Source organism: Tauraco erythrolophus, chromosome 2, assembly GCF_009769465.1.
Source record: "Tauraco erythrolophus isolate bTauEry1 chromosome 2, bTauEry1.pri, whole genome shotgun sequence".
Lineage (NCBI taxonomy): Eukaryota > Metazoa > Chordata > Aves > Musophagiformes > Musophagidae > Tauraco > Tauraco erythrolophus.
This window is the reverse complement of record NC_141466.1, coordinates 50,297,639-50,322,088: the sequence shown is the minus strand read 5'-3', so window position 1 is coordinate 50,322,088 and position 24,450 is coordinate 50,297,639. Positions and strand designations below refer to the sequence as shown.

Below are 24,450 nucleotides of genomic sequence, written 5' to 3'. Positions count from 1 at the left end.
GGTGTACAGCTAGATCAGGAATCTCTCTCCGTCTTCCCTTATTCCCTGGTAATAAAGGAACATCACAGCATGTGGCACAGAAAATACCCTTTTAGAGAGACTGGAGTAGAAATACATACTTTTCAGTTTGTTCAAATAATGCTATTTTTCCATGCAAAGATTGCATTTGGGAAAATAATGTTTAGAATCATAGTGCAGGTGAATCTTGGAATAGTTTGAATTGGAAGGGACCTTTAAAGGTCATCTAGTCCAACCCCACCTGCAATGAGCAGGGACGTCAACTAGATCGGGTTACTCAGAGCCTCATCCAACCTGACCTTGAATGTTTCCAGGAATGGGGCATCTACCACCTCTCTGGGCAACCTGTTCAGAAAAACACCATCTTCATCATAAAAAATTTCTTCCTAATTTCTTCCTAACTAACAACACCAGGATAAAAATAAGTCAGGTAGGAAAATCATGGAGTCATCCTAGGTATCTTGTGAAACTTTCAAAGTAAACACCCAAGGTACGATCAAAACCTGATTTTGAAACCAAGTATGTATTGAGTTGAAAGGACAGTGAGGTGGTAACAGTATAACTTTTGTTGGCTCATGAAGTTGAGCTTTGAATTGCTTTCAATTAAATGGTAACTCCTATGTGCGCATAAACATGCACACACTGTTTTCTGGTAACCATCAAGTCTTCTGAAGCAATTCTGAATCTGAAAATGCATATAAAACTGTAAAGTGATTTTTTTTTTTACTCATCTCTTCTTGTTTGCAGACTTTTAGGTCTGAAAACATATTTTCTCAATGGACTTAGCTAAGGGATATCCATTCTAATCTGAAATACGACCTTTTTTCTCCCTTTTTAGTAGTAATAAGAATGAATTAGAGGAGTCCCTCCAAATTCTGAGAATGGCAAAAGAGAAGCAAAGAAGAGGAAGGAATGCATGCAAGGCTAAGGAAGAGAAGAGTGAGAGGAGCACAGAAGTTTATTTTATTTCTTTGTAATCTAGAAGCTGAATTATCCTTACTTTTGCTCTGTAGTGTTTTTTATCTCCAGTGTGCATGTCTTATTTTCATTGTCTTGATCACTTTGCCAGGAGTCCTGTATGGTCAGGCATGTAACTGTCCATTTTACCACGTGAAGCATATCTTCCACTTTTATTAAACCGTAAGAATAATTAAGTACCATGAAATGTGTATCTTGGGTAGACTGGGTAGGTGACCCTCCCCAAAATCAAGACCTCTAGAGTTATAAAATATCTCAAGTGAAAACCTACATACAGAAGTGTTAACCTGATTATGCAAATGGGCATGCACTATGTTACAATGTTAATTGTTAATTATAAGTTATAACATGATAGAAGTGTATTATTCACGCCTTCTTGAGAAGAATGATGTTGCAATATGCTTTTTATGGCTGCTTCAACATATCTCTATACAAAAGCAAAAATATTTCTATTTTTCTCTTAGCAACATGCTGGTAATGTTTCTCCTCTGACCTTGAAACTGCAATGTCAAGTACAAAAACCAGAAGTAATGGAGACGTTTGCTCCAGCCTAGTGTGTTAATCTGCCAAAAGCAATCATCTGCTCGTGTGTGGTTTGGGCTACACTGCCCGCTCTTCTTGCTGTGTCCATGTAGCCAAGTTCCAGCCTGGTGAACCAAAGAAGAAATGTGTTCAAAACATCTGCAAGTTGGCTTACAATTTTAGTGCCGTAACAGAGAAAATTGCACATGCCAATAGCTTTTTCTGAAAGTCCTGAACTCTTAAGAGCGTAGAGCTTCACCTTCCCCTGCTCTTTCATACAGAGACTTGGCCACCGTCTTCACTTTCTGAAAACAGAAGAGATGGCTAGGAGATAAAATTAGCGCATCTTCTCTCTGTTACCACAATGCAGTTTAGAGTCTGTGCATTCTGTACAACTATTTCCTTCAGTTCCCAGAGAGGCTGATATTTCTGCACAACCTTGTGATGTCTGCTGTCACTTCAAACTGTCTGATGTTATACCAGCTGTATTTTCACCGAAGCCAAGTATTACTACAAGCTTTCACAGAGGAAGCTAGTTCAGAGACTCAGCTGTCAAAATCTCTCTTGTTCTGGAAATCTTCCTTCTTGCTTGGAGAACGTATTAGGGGAATATACTTCACTGTGAAAAGTAGAGGTGTAATTCCTATTCTAGTGAATGGAGCCTGGACAGAAACTTGGCTGACTTGCCACTAGGTATTTCACTTAGTCTGAGCTGCATTGCTCTCCAAGCTTCATTGATTTAATCTTAAAATGTATTTAGTCCTCACCTTCATGGCTTTGGATGGGAATGTTGCCCAGAGTAAAGAGGTGAATGAATGTTCAGAGAACACCAATTAAAAAACTAAGCCACTTTTGACTGAAAGTTGTTTCTCTATGCATGGTCTTTTTTTATGCTTTTGTGAATTTAAGAACAGTGGAATTTTGTGGAAATACTGTCGCTGGGTCTTTTCAGAGACAAGACATGAGGCCAGATGCATCTTTGGTCTGACATTATATTCATGTACTACTGGAACGATATATTGCTGATAAACTTGGAAATGGTGGGTGTTGACATATCCAGACAGGAAAACAAGAATAATTTAAATGATAGCTTTGGAGGGTTTTAATAGATGTAAGAATCAAGACTAACTCACATCTTTTTATCTGCACTATGGCCTCTTTTTTGCAAATCTACAGGTGTAATGTTACTATTCATACATAAAATGGTATTTATACTGTTTCAGAATATTCGTCTTTTATAATAATTGATTATGTTCAGTAGTTGGTTAATGACAGCAGATCTGGTAGATCTAAATGGAATCAACACTCTTCTGAAGAATTTATGATCTCATGGATTTGGGGAGTAAATGTCAAGATTTTTTGTGTTTGCTGCTGTAGTCTACAGCTTTATAAAGCAAACATAGTCTATCCCTAATCCCTGCTTTTTCCTCAGTTGAAATCTAGAGGTGCTTATGTAGGATCGCATTGGAGAGAAAAATATTTATAAGCTCTTCAACAGGAAGTTGTTTTCTAAAGGAAGATTCTTGGTCTGAAACACCCTTTCAGAACACGCTGCAAGTTTAGCTCTGTAAGAGAAATCTCCTGAAGGGACATTAATCTTTTAGTGTTCATTGGTCAACAGTTGCTGGTTCGAAGGACAGCAGAGTTGATGGTGGTACAGAGGAGAGTAATTAGAGTGATCAGTGATGGAGCAGCTACCTTGAGGAGAGACTAAGAAGGCTGGGATTCCTGAACAAGTGGAGAAGGCTGGGGGGCTGTGGCTATTTATAAAAGCGTGAAGGTAGAGATTAAGTTGAATGCAGTAGTTGTTCACCAGAATTCATGAGACTTGAGCTAGCAGGCATTCACTGTACCTAGTAAATTAATTTAAAATAGATCAAGTATTTCTTTAGGTAGCAGGTAGTGAACTGCTGCTGTAAGAGTTCTGGAGGCAAAAAGTATAAGCAGGTTTGAAAAGTATTAGAGAAATTCATATGCAGCAAAGCCCATAAATAAATAGTGACAGGAACAACTGAGGATGCATCTCCAACATCCTTGCTGTTACTAGTGTGGATTCTGAGGAAGTACAGGGGGAACAGATTGCAGAAAAGAACCGGGCTTGGGTGCTCTTCCTAAGTGGCTTTTTCTGTTAAAACCATCAGAGGCAAAACGTGGGTCTGATGCAGAAGATCATTTCTTATATTTGCTGTTTCTCCGTTTGTTTGGGTTACTCTTTGTAAAGAATCACTTTTCCCATACAAATTACACTTATATTTATAGAAGCTATCCTCAACTGGCTATAGATATAATTTCTTTTTTCTTTCATATTTTACAGTGAATAACCCTATACCTTCCAACCTGAAGTCAGAAGCTAAAAAGGCGGCTAAAATATTACGAGAATTTACAGAAATAACTTCCAGAAATGGACCTGATAAAATCATACCTCGTGAGTAAAAAAACCCATTTTGATTCAGCTGAAACCTCCAGCACTCCCCTGTGTTGCAATCATGCTCTTTTTACCAATTCACTGTTTTCACTTACCATAACTTAGAGAGTAATGAAGATCTGGGGTGCCATAACTTTTGTGAAAACGTTTTGGAAGTAAAGGGGTTTAGTTTGCTATATTCTAGGCAGATGTTGCTTACTGGGAGAGATCTTTTGCATGTTTACAACCACAGGGTATCTGCACAGGAAGACTTCCCTCTGGGGAAGGTGGACTGTCTCATGCTCACCCTGTGAGTATCTGTTCTTAAGGGACAACCTAGAATAGCAGCTCTAGTTCTTGAATGTCTGTGTTTATTAGAATTAGCTAGATGAAAATGAGTTGAAGGAAAGAGATCAGGTGCATTTCTCCTTTGATAGTGATTAAGCACTCTTATTTGCTGCTGTCCTCTTTGTTTTTGCAATTGTTATTCTGTGATTATCTTAGTGTCTTCCTTCATCTGGTGTTGCTGGTTGTGTCTTTGAATTTGTAACTATTATGTTCCAGAAAGCCTGTAATAAGACTTGCAGGATGATGACACTATATTTCATAGAATGGTTTGGGTTAGAAGGGACCTCAAAGATTGTCTAGTTCCAACCCCCCTGCCATGGGCAGGGAAACCCTCCACTACACCAGGTTGCCCAAAGCCTCATCCAACCTGGCCTTGAACACTTCCAGGGATGGGGCATCCACAACTTCTCTGGGCAACCTGTTCCAGGGCCTCATCACCCTCAATGTAAAAAATTTCTTCCTTATATCCAATCTAAATCTACCCTCTTTCAGTTTAAAGCCATTTGCCACAAACACTTTCTAATGATATAAGCTGATTAGATTGCTGTGTGTTGCTATGATTTAAATTCAGACTCTTCTCCTCCAAAAATCTGTGGATGTCAGCTACTCATTGCCTCTTTATCATGCTAAGGGTTCTCACACACAGTGTTTGTGACAATAAGCAAACTAACTCTGTATAAGCTAACCGAAATAGGTGAAGCAGGTGTGGCAGTGTAGAGAAAAGTGCAGGCTGTGACCTGGGACTAGCTTTGAGATTGACTATGGAGTGGAAGTGTCATTATCAGTTCAGCTTTTTTTCACCTTTCTTTAAGCTTTTGCTTTGATTATTTGACCCTTATGTGTTCAAAATTGTTAAATGTGGAGTTTTGTTTTCCTGTTCTCTTAGAACTTCTCTTACAAGATCTTGAATAAATGATTTTGCTGTTTCAGCTCATGTAATAGCTAAAGCCAAAGGCCTTGCAGTTTTGTCCGTTATCAAAGCTGGATTTTTGGTGACGGCTCGAGGCGGAAGTGGAATTGTATTAGCTCGTCTGCCTAATGGATGTAAGTGGATATTTTCCTTTTGTACTTCGTGGGAGAATTAAAAGAAAAAAGAAGTATTTTTCTTCATTATTTCTTTTTCTAGCATAAAACATGAGATATGTGAAGAGTCAAACCAGCACGTGACAATGTTTGGTTTGAAAACTGTTTTCAAAATTTTGTACCTACTTCCAGATGTAAATGCTTTCAGTATCTTTGTAGTAAAGCATGAAATATAAAAACATATAGTTTAAAACTCATTAGAAGAATAAATTATATCCAATTATGGACAACTGCGTGATAAATAATTTGTAACAAGGGTTTCTTTTGATCATGAGGATTTGTGTTTCTTAAATTCCTTTGTGTGGTATAAACCAGTATAGTTATTCCATTGTAGTGGTTTTGAACATAGTTTTAAAAGAGAATTTGTTAGCATTTTTTGATTGTAATAATAAAATGAGTTTTCTTGTAACATAGTAAAAATTCTGTGAATTTGTCTTGTTTTGCATGACAGCCTGGTCTGCTCCTTCTGCAATAGGAATTGCTGGCCTTGGTGGTGGATTTGAAATTGGAATCGAGGTATAATTTTGCGTTTGAAATACTTGTTGGTAACTTTTTTGCAAGAAATTAAAATACCTTGACAAAAATGTAAATGTTAGTGAGATAGTAGAATCTATTTTTCTGTGTAAAAAAGCTATTATAAAATTTATTTATACAAGACAAACAAAATAAGCTTTTTAGTCCTATCAGTCTAATTGCTTGGAGAGATTTAAATTAAAGGAAGTGACATAACAGCTATTTCCTTGATTTCTCACTTCTAGCAGACTGAATTTTTCCTGTCTTCCTGTCAATGTTCACATATAAGCCAATTTGAGTTAATTAAAAGTATCCTGTACTTAATACTGTATCAAATGCTTTGTTAAAAAACAGAAGGACTGCATCTGGCAAGAAACAGTGAAAAGAATTGAAGGTGGAGTAAAATGGAGCCTAGCTAATGTTACTGTACTTCGTGAATTTCCCACTTAAACTTGTGATTACTGACTTGACCCTTCAGTTTAGGAACACCAAAACTGATGGGGCCTTCTCTGAAGGAATGCTATAGAAAATGAGCCAGTTTCCAGCAAACAGAAATGGTTAAATAAGGGACTTAACATGTTCAGAGAAATCCTTTTGATCAGAGCCCTGACAGTGCTCTGCCTCTGCTTCCCGTCTCTTCTTCCTCCCAGCTCCTTCACCCGTGTTTGTTTCTATCTTTCTCCTCTTTCCCACTCTAGCCTCCAGTCCTGTCCTTCTCTTTTCTTTCTGTTTAGCTTCTGTTCTGGTGATTCCCAAAGAAAAGCAAAGATGCTGCTGACAAGGTCTCTTGCTATGGGCGTTTTGCTCTTCAGAAGAATCCATGCATATCTGTTCTGGGTGGTCCACGCCAGCACCCTGAGAGGGTGTTTTTTCTGAGCAATATTGTGCCCTTCATTTAAAATTTTAGTCAGCTTACAAAATACTGTTTCCTTACTGGCATTATTACAACACAATCTTAATTATTTCTTCTAGAGAAGAGTTGCTATTCAGAAATACCTAAGTGGCTTAGGAGCCCAGAGTCCAGTTTCAGCATTCTTTTAGTCGTATACAAGCTTAAACCTTGTAGAAATTGGTTGAATTTTATTCCTGTAAGAGAGGCTATAGTTGGCATAGTTGTGGTGGTACTTACAGGTAGTTTTAAACAAGAAAGAAATCACAGACTTCAGAAATCATAGCAAACAACTTGGTACCTCAAATTAAAGACCAATTTTAAAATTCATCTAAATGCTTTCTTTGAAGGTTTTCTCACTATGGATTCATTTAACTTTAGCTGTGGATTCATCCTCTTAATGGGTAAGAGGAGGCAGCAGCATCCTGAATGACTTTCTCTCTCCATCCCTGCTTGATTCAGAAACTACTCATGTCAGCCATCTGTTCAAAATGGGGTGGAGGTTACCAGGGGGCTAATAACTAAGGCCTGTCTTACGCTGTGTGTGATACTTCTGGGCCAACCTTATTTTGCAAATAATCTGGTATTTCCTCTTGTATTCCCTGCTGTCACTGTTTGGAATTTGGGGTAAGTTGAAAGTTTTTTCTGAACGTGGCTTTCAGTCAAGTCCATCAGATCAAAGATCAGGCACAATAGTTGTTAGGTGGTCAAGATATCTGTTGAAAAGATAACCCATCATAGTAAGCTACAAAAGTGTAATCTACTCTGTTGAACAGGCTGGTACTGCTGCAGTATTTTTTTTTTAATACATATAGTGTGTTTACTAAGCTTTCAGGTAAGATAGAGTGATCTTTATAGGGTAATGCCTGTGTTTAAAGGACTTTTTCTTCTTTAGAATGCTTCCTAATTTGGGAAGAGAGTTGTAGAAGACTTTTATTGCAATTTGTTACATTGAAGAGAATTATAGTTTTACATTACTGATGGTAATAGGCATCAATCTAAATAGAGTAGAGGTTCTTTGATACATGCATTTTGTGTCACAATCCAGGCAAATAGTCTTTTAAAAATAGTAATTTTCTTTTTTTTCCATTTTTCTTTCAAATCTTTCATTTTTCTTTTAACTCTTCAGTTATTTGATTTAATAGTTTCCTGAAGAAACTGGCTACATCTTATATATTCAGGTCTTTAAAAATTAAATACTAATTCATGTATATATACACATATATATATTAAATCCCTAATTTTCTGTCAAGAAAATAAAATTTTGTCAATAATGGGAAACCTGTATCCTTTTTACTGTTTATTGTTTGGACAGTAATTTTTGTTTACTAAGTTCTCTCTTGCTGTTATTAATTCAGTTATGGAAGGATCAAAATTATTTTCTTAATCTGATCTCTCTTCGCATCTGAAAATGCCTTCATGATTGTTTGCAAAAGCCATAGAAAAAAAAAAACCTGTCAATTAGGAAATTTTAAATTAAAATAGGGTTTCCGTTACAGCTGTTGTTTATCACATACTGACCATATCAGTACTTGGAAAAAAATCAGCCAAATTTGATTAAAAAGGTAGCTGAAAGAATTTTTAGTTTCAAAATACCTTGTATAACTTCGTTATGAAAACTGTTTCAAAAGACTCCTTTACAAGAAAGGAAGTGATTCTCTGAGAACAAGAGATTCTCACTAGAATTAAAACCTTGGTAAATCTGTGGCTAGTTTTCATTTGTGGAAGGGAATATCTTCAATAATCCGACCTGTTTTCCTGCAAAATGGAAGATACTTCTCCTATGCCGTTCTAACTTTCTTCTTAAAAAGCATAGTACTTGTATTTGTTATTTTATAGGTTTCAGATTTAGTGATAATACTGAATCATGAAAGAGCAGTAGAAGCTTTTGCCAAAGGAGGGAATCTTACACTTGGAGGAAATCTTACTGTGGCAATTGGACCTCTGGGGAGGTGAGTAAAATACTTTCCTAATATGGGATAGAATTAAATATGGAAGATAGTTTTTAAAAATATATATAAATACATGGCTTTTTTTGATATGTTACAAAACAGCCTGGGCAAACCTGTATGTCGACTGGACCATATTGTTCTTGGGTTTTTTATGCCTTTTCAGTCACTTATTCCTTTTCTTTTTTTTTTTTATTTTATTCTTCCTAATAAAGGCATTTATTGGTAGAAGGAAAGTATTCTTAGAGTTATTCTCTTTATGCAGGAGACTGCTTAGCTAGGCTCAATAAATAGCACAAGTGCTACTGTGCCTGACTGAAGTATTATTTTCATTAACCTGTGGGTCTGTGCTTTCTGTCACCACAAATCTGCCTGACACCACTGATCTGCTCTTCATAGGAGCACCTCTCCTATGAAGGAGAGTTGGGGCTCTTCAGCCTGGGCAAGTGAAGGCTCTGGGTGATCTTATAGCAACTTTCCAGTACCTAAAGGGGGCCTATAAGAAAGCTGGAGAGGGACTTTTTACAAGGGCATGTAGTTATAGGACAAGGGGCAATGGCTTTAAAGTGAAAGAGGGGAGATTTAGATTAGATATAAGGAAAAAAATTTTTACATTGAGGGTGGTGAGGCACTGGAACAGGTTGCCCAGAGAAGTTGTGGATGCCCCATCCCTGTAGGTGGTGTTCAAGGCCAGGCTGGATGAGGCTTTGAGCAACCTGGTCTAGTGGAAGGTGTCCCTGCCCATGGCAGGGGGGTTGGAACTAGATGATGTTTAAGGTCCCTGCCAACCCAAACCATTCTATGATTCTATGAAAGTAAATAAAAAAACACACCAAATTATTACTTTTAAACCTTAAGTGGTTAAGTTAGCTTACTTTGAAGGATGAAATGATACAATCACAGAATAACTTAACTTGGAAGGGACTTAACATGATCTCCAACCTCCTGCTCAAAGCAAGGTCTGTTATGACTTCAGATCAGGTTGCTCAGGCCTTTATTCCAGTTGGGTCTTGAAAACCTCCAAAAATGAGGACTGCTTAGGCTCTCTGGGCAACCTGCTCTACTGTTCAGCTGTCCTCCTAGTGAAAAGTTTTGTCAAAAAATGTCAAAACATTTCTTGTTTCAATTTATGTCCGAGGCTTTTTATCCTTCCACCATACACTGCTATAAAGAGCCTGGCTTCATATTCTTGATTGCCTCTTCATAGATGCTTGAAGGCTGCTGTTAGGTTTCCCCTAAGTTTTCTTTTCTCCAGGTTTACCAAGCCCAGTTGCCTCAGACTCTCCTCATGCAACATATGCCTCCTTATGCCTTTTTTTTTATTATTGTGAAGATTTTACTGATGGTTTTATATCTTTTCTGACAAAAGAAAAGGATAAGATGATACCTATTCCACTGATGAGAGTGATCTATGGATCAGGAGAGGGCAGTGAATGTCATCTGCCTTGTAAAGGTGTTCAGTATGCTGTCCTGCAATATCTCTGTGTCCAAGCTGGGACATTGTGGCCTCGGTGTCAGAGCAGGACAGACTAGACAATAGTTGAAAAGCTGGATCATCAGGCTTGAAGATTTGTGGTAAATGATTCATGTTTACTCAGAAGCCAGGTTTCTGTGGAGTTCCTCAGGAGACTCTTCTCAGACCTCACCAGCTTGATATTTTTATCAGTGACCTTTGAGGAGCAGATGCAAAATATCCTCTTCAAGTTTGTGGATGGCATTGAATCAGGGGGTGCAGCCCATACACTTCAGGGTAGGGCCGCCATTCAGAGCAACGGACCTAGAGAGCGTAGACGAAAGATCCAACAGGAAACCTCATGAAATTAAACAAGAACAGATACTAAGTTCTGAACCTTTGGTTGGATGAACCCTCTGCATATATGTAGGCAGACCTTGCAAAGCTGAATAGCAGCTCTGTTGAGAAGGTGCCAGGGTCCTGGTGGACAGCAAGCTGAGCCACTAATGCAGCCTGACAAAAGGCAGTGAACAGTGTAGGGTAGGGGCCTGCATCAACAGAGCTGTAACCAGGAGATAAGGGAAGTGATTGTTCCCCTTTACTTGACACTTCATATACTGTGCCTAGAATATTGTGTCTATTTTCGGACCTGCAATACAAGAAAGATGGTTATTAACTTGAGTGCATGCAGTGAATGAGTACCAAGATGGCCAGGGACATGAAGCATGTGAATGATGAGGCTGGGAGAGCTTGGCTTATTTAACCTGGAGGGGAGAAGGCCTTGAGATCTTCTAAGACCCTGCATTGCCAGCAAGGGATCACCAAAAATCATAGAATGGTTTGGGTTAGAAGGGACCTTCAAGATCATCTTGTTCCAGCCCCCCTGCCATGGGCAGGGACACCTTCCACTACACCAGGTTTTTTTAAGCCCCATCCAACCTGGCCTTGAACACTTCCAGGGATGGAAACAGACCCCAGTTCTTTACTGAGGTGCATGGCAAGAATTGAACACTGACACAGGTTGCTCAGATTGTCTGTGGAATTTATATCCTTGGAAGTCTTAAAAAACTGGCTAGACAAAGCCCAGAGCAACCCGATCTCAATTTGATGTTGTATCCATTTTGAGCAGGAGGTTGAACTGGTGGACTTCCTGAGGTATCTTCAAACCTAAAGTATTGTGTGATCTTGTGTAGGACAAAAATTATCTTCCAATTCTATTGAGGTCTGACGAGGCCTTACTTGACATATTTTGTGCTGGTTTGTGCACCATAAAAATCAAGGTGGAGTTGGATCCAAGTCACCACAAACATAATTAGATCATTTTCAACATGTTCAAAATGTGATCGTAATAATTTTCTGACTTATGAATGCAAGAGGTCTGATGTGGCACTTTCACATGAGGCAACATTTTTTTGTGCTTCAGAGGAAGCCTCATCAAACAACTTAATAACTTTGAACTGGGTCCTATCTGAGATAAGAACTGAAAAGAATTTCAAATCTGACCCACTTGAATATATTCAGTAGTTTGTAAGAAGAGAGGAAAGTGAAACTCTTGCTGACTTTTGGTAGGATTAAAATAAGAAGACAATTGCTGTTCATGCTGCAAAGCCATATTGAAGAAAGTTTACTAAAACTTTTTTCCTTCTAGAAACTTAGAAGGGGATGTTGCCCTGAGAAGCTCTGCTGCTGTCTATACATACTGTAAATCTCGAGGACTGTTTGCAGGTGTGTCTCTGGAAGGAACCTGTTTAATCGAAAGGAAAGAAACAAATCGGAAGTAAGTTCTCTTCAAATCTAGAAGATTTAGTGAAGGCATAGTGACAAAAATAACTAGGACACATTTAATGTGGAAGAAGAGTTTGTTGTGAGAAAATACTGTGCTGAGTTTAGAGTTTCTTGAGGGGCAAGGGTTTCTTCAATTTAGACATCTTGCAATGGGTATTGGTGCTGAATATTTAGAGACTGTATATCTGTGGTGAATTGACCTTGGCTAGCAACCAAGCTGCTCTGTTGCTCCCCGTCCTCAACAGGATGAGAGGAGAAAAAATATGACTAGAAGATTGCAAGCTGGGATAAAGGCAGGGAGATCACTTACCAACTACTGTCTCAGGCAAAAAAAAAAACCTCGACTTGGGGAAATTGATTTAATTTATTGCCAGTTAATAAGAGAGTAGGATAATGAGAAATAAGGACAAATCTAAAAAAAAAAAACCCACCTTCCCCTCACCTCTCCCATCTTCCTGGGCCCAACTTTACTCCTGATTTCTCTACCTCCTCCCGACAGGCGGCACAGGAGGATGAAGAGGGGGGGTTGTGGTCAGTTCATCACAGATTGTCTCTGCTGCTCCTTCCTCCTCACACTCCTCCCCTGCTCCAGTGTGGGATCCCTCCCACAGGCTGCAGTTCTTCATTAAGTGCTCCAGTGTGAGTCCTTTCCATCAGGAGCAGTCCTTCAGGAACAGGCTGTTCCAGCCTGGGTCGCCACAGGGTTACAGGTCTTGACAGCGAACCTGCTCCAGCGTGGGCTTCTCTCTCCAAGGGTCCACAGGACATACTAGGAGCCTGCTCCAGCATGGACTTCCCATGGGGTCACAGCCTCCTTTCAGCATCCACCTGCTCTGGCATGAGGTCCTCCATGGGCTGCAGGTGGATATTCTGTGGGCTGCAGGGGCACAGCCTGCCTCAACATGGTCTTCACCAGGGGCTGCGGGGGAATCTCTGCTCCGGTACCTGGAGCACCTCCTCCCCCTCCTCCGCTGGCCTTGGTGTCTGCAGGGCTGTTTTTCTCAATATTCTCACTCCTCTGTCCCGGTTATTGTTGTGCAGCTTTTTTCCCCCCTTCTTAAACACATTATTACAGAGGCACTACCATTGTCATTGGTGGGCTCGGCCTTGGCTGGTAATGGATCCATCTTGGAGCCGGCTGACATTGGCTCTATTGGACACAGGGGAAGCTTCTGGCAGCTTCTCACAGAAGTCGCCCCTGCAGTCTCCTGCCTTACCAAAATCTTGCCATCTAAACCCTGCACAATAGTTTAGATAATAAGTATTGAGGTATTTACTGCGTAATGAGAAATATTTTTTTAGGCCACTTAAACAAAATAAAGAATCTGATTTAGAGCATCACTGAATTTGATAAAGTACCCCGTTTATGGAATGCTGCTTCCTTTTTGCAGCCTATTAAGTTTAAAATCCGAGGAACCTCTGAGTGTCTTGCACTTGTATGTTCTGTGTTTATGAAAACTTTGATTCTGCTAATATCAGTAAAGACTAACATTGATTTTAATGACAGCATGTCAGTAACTTTTAGCCATCTCTATTTCGTAACATTGAGGTTTCAGTGTTTCCCTTAAGGAATGTTACTACATCATTAAGGAATCTATTACAATGTTTTGCAAAAGTGGTGTGTGTTTCTTCAGTTTGCTGTGTGATTGACTTTCAAATGGATTGGCTGATGCATACCACATGACCAGGAACAAAATGTTACTGGTGAAGAACATTTTGAAAGAAGGTGATAGGTAGGCATTCAAGTTTGCTACAATTACTTATTCCAAATTTACAGAGTTGAACTAGTTCTGTCATTTCTCAATAGATGATGAGCAGGAGAAATGCAGGGTCAGGAATGGGAGGGGGAACATTTGCACAAGATGAATTTATCTAGACATTGAAATGTAATGATGATCAAATATCTGGCATATTTTCTTTTGTTTCAGGTTTTATGGGCAGGATATTCGTGCAAGTGCCATCTTGCTTGGTGATGTGCCTTTTCCTCCTCAAGCAGAAGATCTTTATGAAACTCTAGCATCCTTCACTGAAGTATATGAAAATGAAGAGCAAAAAAATAATTCAGGAAAATCTGTAAGGGAACAAAGAAGGGTTTGTGCACCTCTTTTTCACATAGGCTTTTTGTGTTCCTGAACTGTTCCTAGTCAGTGATAATGCTGATGTTCATGTGGCATTCTTAACTTCTCTACTGGATGCTTAAAGGCATACACATTGCAGCTACTGCATGTCAGCAATACGTTCATTCAAGTATTGCCCTGTTAGACTCTTCTGGACAAGAATGTTACTGGTTTTGCTTTACATCCTCCAGCATAAAAAAGTATATCCTTGTTTTTATAATAGTGCATAATCAAATCTGAGGTGGTGGTCAGAAGAGTTTGTTCAACTATTCCTAATCAAGTTAATCTGCAAATAATGTGTATACCAGGTTTTATGTGGATACTCTTCATTTTTCTACTTTTTCTGTTGTCCAGTCAAACAATCACATTTACTATATAATATTAAGGCCATAGAAGATGTTTTCTTTAGATGTTGGTGTTACTGATACATGATAGTTTACTTTTATTTTTGTTAAACCCATGGTGAATTACTTTACAGTCATGCATATATCACTAGTTCTTCAGTGTGCTTCTTGAGTTCATACAATTTCAGTGGAGAAAGAGTGATTTTATTTTATTTTTTTTTTCATTTTAGCTTGACATATCTCTAGGCTCTGAATTTGCAATCTACTTCCAGGTGTGATGCAACTTTTTATAAAAATTTGTACATTCTAGGTAAATGGCCCACCTGCTAGACCCTCAAGACCAGAGCCACCTAAACCTACTGTTAGACCAACACCACCAGGTTAAAACATTTTGATAATGATTAATTTATTCTCTATATAAAATTAGAGCATTAAAGCTAATGAATGTTATGTAATTATTACAGTAGTAACTGTCTCTATACAAATATTTTGTTAATACTCTTCCTTGGGCAAACACTGAAAGCATGTTGGGATAGTGGCATGAGTGATTAAGGGTAAAGGTTTGGGGTTTTTGTTTTATGTTAACAAACTTTTTCTCTCTGACAGATTTGCTAGAGAAATAATGTTTGTATAATTCCAGAAGCATGTAATAGTTTAAAGGAAGCTTTCAGGTTTATTGGATATGTAGAAGCCCCATGGTACAATTAAACTTCTTAGTAAAAAGAACAGTCCTACTAGAAACTGCTAGTCCTACTTCTAGAAACTTTGCTTTCTAGAAAACTTAGAGAAAACTCTTCTAGATTGTCATTATCTTTTAATAGGTAGAGGTCTTATAGTAGAGCAGAGGCAGAGTTTTGGCTCTATAACAGTTTGTCTGCTGAAGTGCTCTCATTGAAAGTGAGGCTTTACTGTGCAGCTTCTGTTGTTAACTTGCTTTATTTCTCTGGACAAGGATATAAGATGAAGTCCTTTTTTTTTCTTTTGTACTGCTCCTTACATAACTGCAACCATTTTATACGTATTGAATATGTAATAGAAAAGCAGTATATGAAATAGACCAACATATGTTAGTATATCATATAACTTGCTACTTTTATTTTCTCTTTCAGCTAAAAAGAATACAAACAAACTTTATCCTGAACTTCCAAATGATTATGTCTCTATGGGTAAGTACTAAACTTACATATATTTTATTAATGCAGTGTGGAATCTGAGAGGTCCTAGAAGTACTTTGGAAGACACCTAACAATGTCTGGCCATATGTATTTTTCTTTATTGTCCATGTGTTAAAACAAGATTCAGATCTTGTCTGGTCTTCTGAAAAGATTTGATAAGTGTGAATCTTATTCTCTGGCTTTATGTTCCAACAGCAATGTTCTTTTTCTGAACAGCAGAAGTTCTTTTGCTTTATTCCATGAGCTTGAAAAATGCACTGAAAGTAGTAAAACTGTTTTACGTTGCCGCCTAATTGAAGTGAAAAAGAAAGCTGATATAACAGGCTTGTATCCCAGTTCTTATACAAGGAACTGTAACTCCTGTTTTAATTAGAAAGTGCTTCCACAGGAGGTCATATCTGATTGTACTGGCATAAATGAAAATTTCCACTACAGTTATACTCCTTGAGGTTTTTGTATTGAGTTGACATATCTCTGCGTTATACTACAAAGATACTACTTGTTCGCTGTTCTATTCTCTTAAGTTTAAAGCTTGAAATTAATATAAACTATATGTGTCATTGTCTTTACATTCTCCTTCATATCTTTTCTCCTTACATGCTGTCGATGTGTGTGTCTGTTGAGGGGACCAACATAGGAGGATCTTAAGCTGAGCTGTTCATGCATCTTCTGCAGATCAGAGACTTACTGAGAATGAGACTTTTCTGTTGTGCTGTAGGACTTTTACCGGGAAAAGAATGATGACCCTAATGATCTGTAGTCAGTAGCTGGCATCCAAAAAGAAAGAAACATTAGTCTTCTGACCATTAAAACCAAACTTTCCCAGTGTTAAAAAAAACCCCTGTCCAACTGAGAAGAGGTTTCTAAAGCAGAAGGAAAAACTTGTACACACGTTTGCTATATTAAAGGGAGCGTTCTTCGATTCCTTTCATCCATGGGGTGATCTTATAGCAGTACCTGAAGGAGGCCTACAAGAAAGCTGGAGAGGGACTTTTTACAAGGGCATGTAGTGATAAGATAAGGGGCAATGGCTTTAAACTGAAAGAGGGGAGATTTTGATCAGATATAAGGAAGAAATTTTTTACTGTGAGGGTGATGAAACACTGGAACAGGTTGCCCAGAGAAGTTGTGGATGCCCCATCCCTGGAGGTATTCTGGGCCAGGTTGGATGAGGCTTTGGACAACCTGGTGTAGTGGAGGGTGTCCCCATCAATGGCAGGGGTTTTGGAACTAGATGATCTTTAAGGTCCTTTCCAACCCAAACCATTCTATGATTCCATGATTCAGGTGCAAGTAACAAGGTAAAAATCTTCAAGCCGGCTTTCAAGATTCTTTGAAATCAAAACGTAGACTTAATCAGTCTACTGCTGAGGATTCCTAACGATTTCTAGAAATATGCAAGCTTATCTTTGTGGAGTGCAAGTGGCAGTAGGATCTTGTGTAAATGATACTTCCTGCAAGTGTTGTCTGATGGTAAATTTTTGTTTACTTTACAAGCTTGGCCTAGTATGTCTTGCTTTCTGTGGCAGATTGTATTTCCATAGGTAACAGTTCAAATGCTGTCTGAACCTACAGAAGTACTATATGTTTCTAAAGGCTAAAGAATTGCTCTTATCACAGGGAAAAATCAAGATTGCAGTCAATTCCCCTGAGTCTCTCAATACCGCAGCCTACATGTGCAGCCAACATACATGGGAGGCTGCAAAAGAGTCGCAGTCCCTTTCACATCAGTAACAAAGGGTGTATTAATGCTCGGTGATGGAATAGAAGGAGCCTTAAGGCCATACCTTCTGCCAGTAATCTCTTCCTGCCTGTTTATAGTCCAGATGATTTCAACAGAGCTGCCTAGTAGCTATAGCTTGAACTAGCCAATCTTTATTGCAGGATTAGTTGCTGCAACAATGGTCTACAGTGATCTGAAAAAAATGTTCAATGTTTTTTGCGTCTTTCTGGTTTAAAAAGTTTTTAGATAACTAATAGAAGAGTGCATGAAACTAATTTTCAGGAAGCTACGTTTTAGGTGTAAGGGCTGGTGCAGGGGTAGGATTTGATGTTGAGCAACAAGCTTGTCTGGGTTGCCAGTTTTTAGGTATGACTTGCTTTTGGGTGAGGAGGGGGGAGATTGGCATTGTGTTATGAGCCTTTGGTTTTCCAGCAGTTACAAAAGTAGTAGAAAGGTTGAAACATTAATTCTTCTCATTAGGTGGAAGAAGAGCTAGACTTGTGGATGAGACATTTTTAATTATTTTCTGTGGAGCTACATTATCTAGATGGGTCATGTAATATAAACTATTTCAAATGCAAGAAGAATGTTAAATGAAAAACATGTTTTTCTAAACTGATAATGTGATACTTGAACTCAGATACAAGTAGATTGTTTTCATGTAACTGAATATTACTTAAGGTAATGCATTTAGTTGTAAAATAAGGTTCAGTAATACTTTTGAATGTTTCCAGAAACTTGGAAATACCACAAATTTTATTTTAAAAAAAGAATAATTTGCAGAGGCCTTTTAGAATTCTGGGGGGAAAAAATACCTAATAGCTGATACAGTTTTGTGATTCAGTGAAGTATGAAGTTTCTACAGTAGTAGAGATTTTTCTGGAGACTGTTCAGATAAAGAAATTAGGTTTGCTTATGAGGATGAAAGTTCATCCCTCCTCCCTTACTAGAATTAGGGATTTGCAGCTTCATTTTTCTAATGTTCCCTCTATGTTATACAATCTAATAAAAGGTCTGACTGGTCCCCAGCTTTATCATCACAATCTAGCTTTACTTTATCTGGATAGAAGGTTTCTCCAGTTCTGTACCACATCTGTAGTACAAATGACCCGTGTTTTTTTAGTGGACTACTTGGTCATTGTAAACTGAGGAAAAGTTTATTTTGTTAGGACAGTTTATTTTAGATACATTAGGTTGATAGTTTGTCACACTAGAATATCTAATCCTAGATATTAGTTTTTCATTAGTGTTATGATTTCTAGTTATTTCTGCTTGGGGTTCTGCCATGAAGCAGCAGTGTCTTTCACTATTCATTTACCATTATAAAAAATCAGCACAGACTTGAGTTCTCCGGCCTCGAAAATGGATACTTGCTTGGTGTTTCATTCTACCTCTGCTCAGTAATGTGTTCCCATTCAGAAATGTTTATGAACAAAAGGGTGGGTCTATGGCTACAATACTGTAAGACAAAATGCTCATTGTAAACACAAAAGCAGGGTGTTTTTTTTTTTATAACAGTTTAAGTATTTTGTCATAATTAGGAGAAAGTAATGATGCTGTTTGCATCTTTTAAGCAGTTATATTATTTGCTTAAGAAACTCATAAGAGCTTGTGCCTGTAAAGCCTAAAGTTCAAGAGTTTTTTTAGTTTTCTCTCAGAAACACTGGCTTTCTTACCTTCCGCAAGTACTTAAACTAAATATTTTTAAATTTAATTTTATCTTGGGGAAAGTATGTGCACTCTTCTTTCGATTTTTGAACTGAGTAAATTATCTATCTGCAGACATTGAACTCTTAAGACTATTGTGCATAAAATCATCACGCTCAAACTTTGATTTTACTACTGTAAAACTTTATTTAAAAAAAAAGTATGAATTGTAATTAGGTTTTTCAGCAGAAACTTTTCACTTCAAAGATAATACAAAAATATTAACAGATTGTTACTGACCTATTAGGTGTATATTTGTATTCTTACATACTGAAAGAAGTGCTGTATCAAGCCTACTGATGAAGACATGGAAGCAGATGAGAAATTTGTCACCATTTTTAAGAAACTAAAAGAAACGCTCCTTCAACAATGGTTTGAGTGATTTGTCAACCTTATTAAAAATTCATGCTTTCCCGTACGAATTTGTCTGCGGCTTTTAGATAATGATGTTTGTTGTGGTTTTCTTCAGTATATTAAAGAGCCCTTTCCTACCCAGAGGGGTTTTTTTGTTCCCCTCTTTTTCCCTTTGAGACATTTGTGCTGTAATCAAATCACCTTTTGATCTTCCTTGATCTTTCTTTGATTGCTAAACAGATTGATGAGCTCTTTGTCATAAGTCATTTTCTCCTTCCTCTCAAATTTTAAATAGTGCTACAAATAGCAAATTCTGAGATCTGAGCTCACTGAGATAAATAACATTTGGGCTAAAAGCCATAATAACATGGATGAAACTCCAGCTCTTACCTTTTTTATTATTTATTTATTCATTTATTTATTTTAACCTTCTTACATATTGCTACTCTATGTTAAAATATTTGAGACAATATCAACCCTTTCTGATCAGCTGCTACCATGAGGTTGTGGTAAACTCGATTTGTGTTAACTAAATCCCTCTCAGAGATGCTGCTTTTCATGGTTACAGTTCTCCAGGAATCAGGTCTGGCTCAATTCTCTATAATTTCAGAAATGATATCAATATTTCAGTAATCTACGAATGCCAGATGGTTCAGTAGATCCATGAAAATCTGTTTGCTATGAGAATTCCAAGACAGATTTTCTTGCCTCCTCAAATGTATTTTGTCAAGGAAAATTGAGGGTCTCTATGTAAATTTATTTTTGTTCATACGTTATGAGTTTTTTTGTGGCCGGTTAAAAACTTGTTAACTAAGCCAACACAGTTATATGGACTGAGAATTCGTAGACTACTTCTGAGGTAAAAAGCTTTTAAAAAAATTCTACTTTGCAGCTCTCTGAGGGCAATAGCTTAATTTTTACTTGTGACTTCTCCTCCTGTTTCACTTGCATACCTGTTCTGAAGTACAGTTTCCATCTGAGTTGTGATCTTGATTTTAGAGCTACTACCTTGTAGGATAATATTAATCAAATTCAGGGAAAAGAAAAAATTTAACCTGGAACATGGACACCATTCTGTGGTGTCTGTATCTGCATTAAATACTACCTCTAATTACATGCACTTCTGAGCTTGTTTAAACACAGGGTAGTGAAATAATGGAATTTTTAGTTAGAGCTGCTGAAAGAGAGCATCACTCTGTGCGCTTGCAACTTTAAAATAGGTTCGCCTTGCTAAATGTGTATTGAAGCAATCACTTTATTTTTCTGAGATGCTTCTCTTAATTTAGTTTTAACAAGACTATTAGTATTTTGGAACAACTCACATTTAACTGGAAATCTAGCATACAGCTATTTATATCGACTATGCAGTTCTACATTTAGAAATACTCACTGACTAAAAAATTCTGACAACTACACTACAAGAGAAATGGAAGTGTGCCCAAATTGCCTCTTGATAGTGACTTTTGACTTGGGCATTTTTATTGTAATTAAGACTGAACACCGCAATAGTAAAGTAAAAGTATTTAATCAGTTTTGGAGCTAATAAAATTCAGGTATCTCTGTGGTCTCAGGCTAACTTTTTCCTCGTGTAATACTTGACTTTTTTCTGTTCCTTTGTTATTAGAAAGTATATGCTTTGAAGTCTGTCTTTCTAGAATATTGTCAATATTGCAATTTTTGCTTCTTTCTGTCTGTCCTGGATCAGGATGATTTACAATCATAGAATCATAGAATGGTTAGGGCTGGAAGGGACCTTCAAAGGTCATCTAGTCCAACCCCCCTGCAAGGAACAGGGATATCTCCAACTAGATCAGGTTGCTCAGGGCCTCGTCCAACCTGGCCTTGAACGTCTCCAGGGATGGAGCATCCACCACCTCTCTGGGCAGCCTGTTCCAGTATTCTACAACTCTCATGGTAAAAAATTTTTTCCTAATATCCAATCTATTCCTAATATCCAATCAAAACAATGGTGTCATCATTCTGAAGATTCATTTACCAACTTGAACTGCAGTAAAAATGAATCAAAAGCTTTTAACTTTTAGTTAAGTAAGGTTATAAAATGGTTTTTATATCATGCTGTCTACATAGATCTGGAAGGGAGAAGAAATCCAAAAACTCTTGGTTTTAAGGATGGAGGAAGACTCTATGGTTCACAATGAGGGGAAAAATGCATTTTGCTTTTCAACTGGAAATGCAATCATCCATGGAAATTTGATTTACTTCTGTCACTGAGAGTGGCCGATATCTCAGAAATGTTGGCCCTGAGACATTTTCATAGGCATTAGACCGTACACTTTTAAAAGTCTATTAAGTAATGGGTGTATGAGAACTCAGAGATAAGTAGAATAATCTGCTCCACTTGATAGAGCACTGATAAAGGAACTGAATTGATTTCAATTGAATTTCCCATATTTTCCTGTGATATTTCTGTGCTGTTACTCACTCCTTGTAGATAAGGAAGTTAACTGGTTAATGAAATTGTTCTCCCACTGTGTGTCTTCATGGGGAAGTGGAGGAGACATTTTTTATGGTGAATAAAAGATACCGATTTCAATAATTAACTGAAAACTGGATAATAATTAAAATAACAAACTCAGATAAAATCAGATATGTGCATAGTCCTTTAGCTACTGTGGATGTGTGCTGTGTATTTGGAACTGAAAAAAAAGCCACTTGTCATTCTTCAGTTCATGAATTACTCCTTTTCCAAGAAAGGCAGAGATTTGCTGTAGGATCAAGTAGAACTATTTCACATTGTAAGCAAGAACACTCATCAAGCTGTGCAATAATCTGTTCCTTCTATACTATAATTTGAGGAGGAACTCTAGCAGATTATAAACTGTAAAATCAATAAAACAGCTCAGTGTGACTAATAGATACTGGTTTTAGAAAATTTTTACAAAGTGAGATGTACAATATATCTTTCATAATCCTTCATGACATTGTCTACTAATTTCCTAAACATGAAGAAGTTAACCCGCTGGAAAGTAACTAAAGTACCTTTTTTGTTTGGTTGGTTTTAAGAGTTTTAGCTAAGCTTGGTCTATTTTTGTGTTTTTCGTGGCACGGCTTGTGACATGTGTATATTTAGTTACCGGAAAAATAAAACATCCATCTGGTGGTCCCCCACAGTATTAATTTTCTTGCTGTTATGAGCTCTCTCTTAATGCTAACCAAACCCAGGAAATCCCAGGAAATTGTTTTTGAGACTGTTTTTATCCCTGATTCACTTTTACAGGGACCGTACTATTACTCTCGTGAATGTAGTAAGTCAGATAATCAAGCTGCTTATGGCTTATGTTGTGGCAAGCTGAGAGGAAAATACAGAGCATGCAGGACTTCCCTGGTCATGCTGAAACAAATAACTTACTGCGTATAATCAGCTAACTCAAAATACATCCAGGCACAGAGAGATTGAGGTCAGACGTGCTGGGATGAAATTGGGGTTGTTCTGATGTGTGCATGCATTGGCAGAGAGCTGTTAACACTAGATATGAACCAGATATACTGGTATGGGGAGCAATGGTTTTTCTTGGCATTTTTTAATAGTTTGGAATAAAAATTAGGAAATTAAAGCTAAATCATAGGAAAATCTCAGTGCAATCTACACTTATGTTTTAAGTGTAAAGCACCATTAAGATAATTCTAATTCACAGCAGTTAAAATATGAAATTGTTCATGTGAACATTCAAATGTTAAATGGTGTATTGCTGGTGGCACCGAGAAGGTCATTCACATTTTGTGGAAAAACTGTCCATTCCTGAATAAGAAATAGGAAGCCTCACAAAAATAGATCAATAAGGCAAACACTAGTATAAACTAAATTAGTATGACAAAAAACTGTTCTGTAAATGGTATAATAATGCTTCTCACTTTTACAAAAAGATACGGTTTCAAGAAACTTCTTATCTGTTCATGGGGAGATCTGGCAAGGATTTCATTGAGGCTTCTCTGGTTATATTCCATTGGGTTTCTCTTTCTCATTAATGGTTTTGTTGCCATATTAGGTAACCTTCACAAACTCTTTTTCCAGTTGTTTATTTTTTTAAGCAGCTCAACTGGAAATGACTTCTACTCTTGTGGAAAGAAAGTAAAGTATTATTAATTTGTTCATACACTGTGAGACTTGCACCCCTCTTCCTCCTTTCCTCTCAGTGGTGCATGTTTGTGTTCTTAGCAGATCTTTTGCTGTTTAGCAAGGAAAGTGTCAAAAGAAGATAAAATTAAGAAAACAGAAAACTCTTCTGTAAGGAAAAATAGAAAGGAAAAACTTGCTCTAGTACGTGATTTCATGTATTGGTCCCTACTGTAAGGTTCAGACTCTCTTCCCTACTCCTCCCACCTATTATACCATGTGTCAACTACTACAGAAGGATGAGGAAGAATTTGAGAGTAGTGGTACAGCTGGATACAGGGAAGTAGGGCAAGTTTGGAAGTGCTATTGGGGGAAAATCTGCCTTCATGTTTGTTGCACATTGGGCAAATAGGAGTTAGTGGCTGAATCTCATCTGCAAGCCAGAATTTCCTCGTACTTGAACTAAGGGATAATTTTTTTCGCAAATGTAGTTACTATATGCTTTTTATTTTGAAGGAGCATCTACACATCTTATGTTTCACTTGACCTAAAAGCATACGTAGCATTGCATCATGTTCATAAAAGTATGGAGAGTACTGTCAATACCATTCTTAAGTTCTATCTAAAAATTGCAGAACTGTTTGCTGTTTCATTTCATGGACTTTATCATGATTGTGTACTTTTTGGTCAGGCTGCTGTAATGACTATTCAGCGAAGGCGGACTGTGCTAGCCTGGGAAGCATAATGTGAGTACAGGTTGGGTGATGGTAGCAGTCCAAGATGCTTTATCCTCATGAGGGTGGCTGTTGCAAGTTTCAGTTTGCACTGACCAGCTTAGGCTCTAGTTCATGGGTCTGTGCTGTTTCTGGCTCTTACCGAAGTTGTTCTGTGATGAAGTAGAGGTGTCTACCTTTCTCCTGCCAGTTTACACTGTGATCAAATGATACAGGATCGTGCCATGGGATATTGTAAGTGGAAGTACAATTGCTTGGGTCACCATTTGACAGAGAAGG

At 37.8% G+C, this 24,450-nt stretch overlaps 1 protein-coding gene across 1 annotated transcript in view; it reads left to right on the top strand.

Annotated features, from left to right (window-relative positions):
- Nucleotides 1-24,450, top strand: part of SH3YL1 (SH3 and SYLF domain containing 1) — a 49,905-nt gene that overhangs the window by 9,209 nt on the left and 16,246 nt on the right. Inside the window, exons 3-10 of the mRNA XM_086625367.1 lie at nt 3,833-3,943; nt 5,201-5,314; nt 5,805-5,869; nt 8,595-8,707; nt 11,806-11,934; nt 13,871-14,015; nt 14,714-14,783; nt 15,513-15,569. Of these exons, the coding sequence (XP_086481493.1) occupies nt 3,833-3,943; nt 5,201-5,314; nt 5,805-5,869; nt 8,595-8,707; nt 11,806-11,934; nt 13,871-14,015; nt 14,714-14,783; nt 15,513-15,569 (804 nt within the window). The remainder of the gene's footprint in view (nt 1-3,832; nt 3,944-5,200; nt 5,315-5,804; nt 5,870-8,594; nt 8,708-11,805; nt 11,935-13,870; nt 14,016-14,713; nt 14,784-15,512; nt 15,570-24,450) is intronic.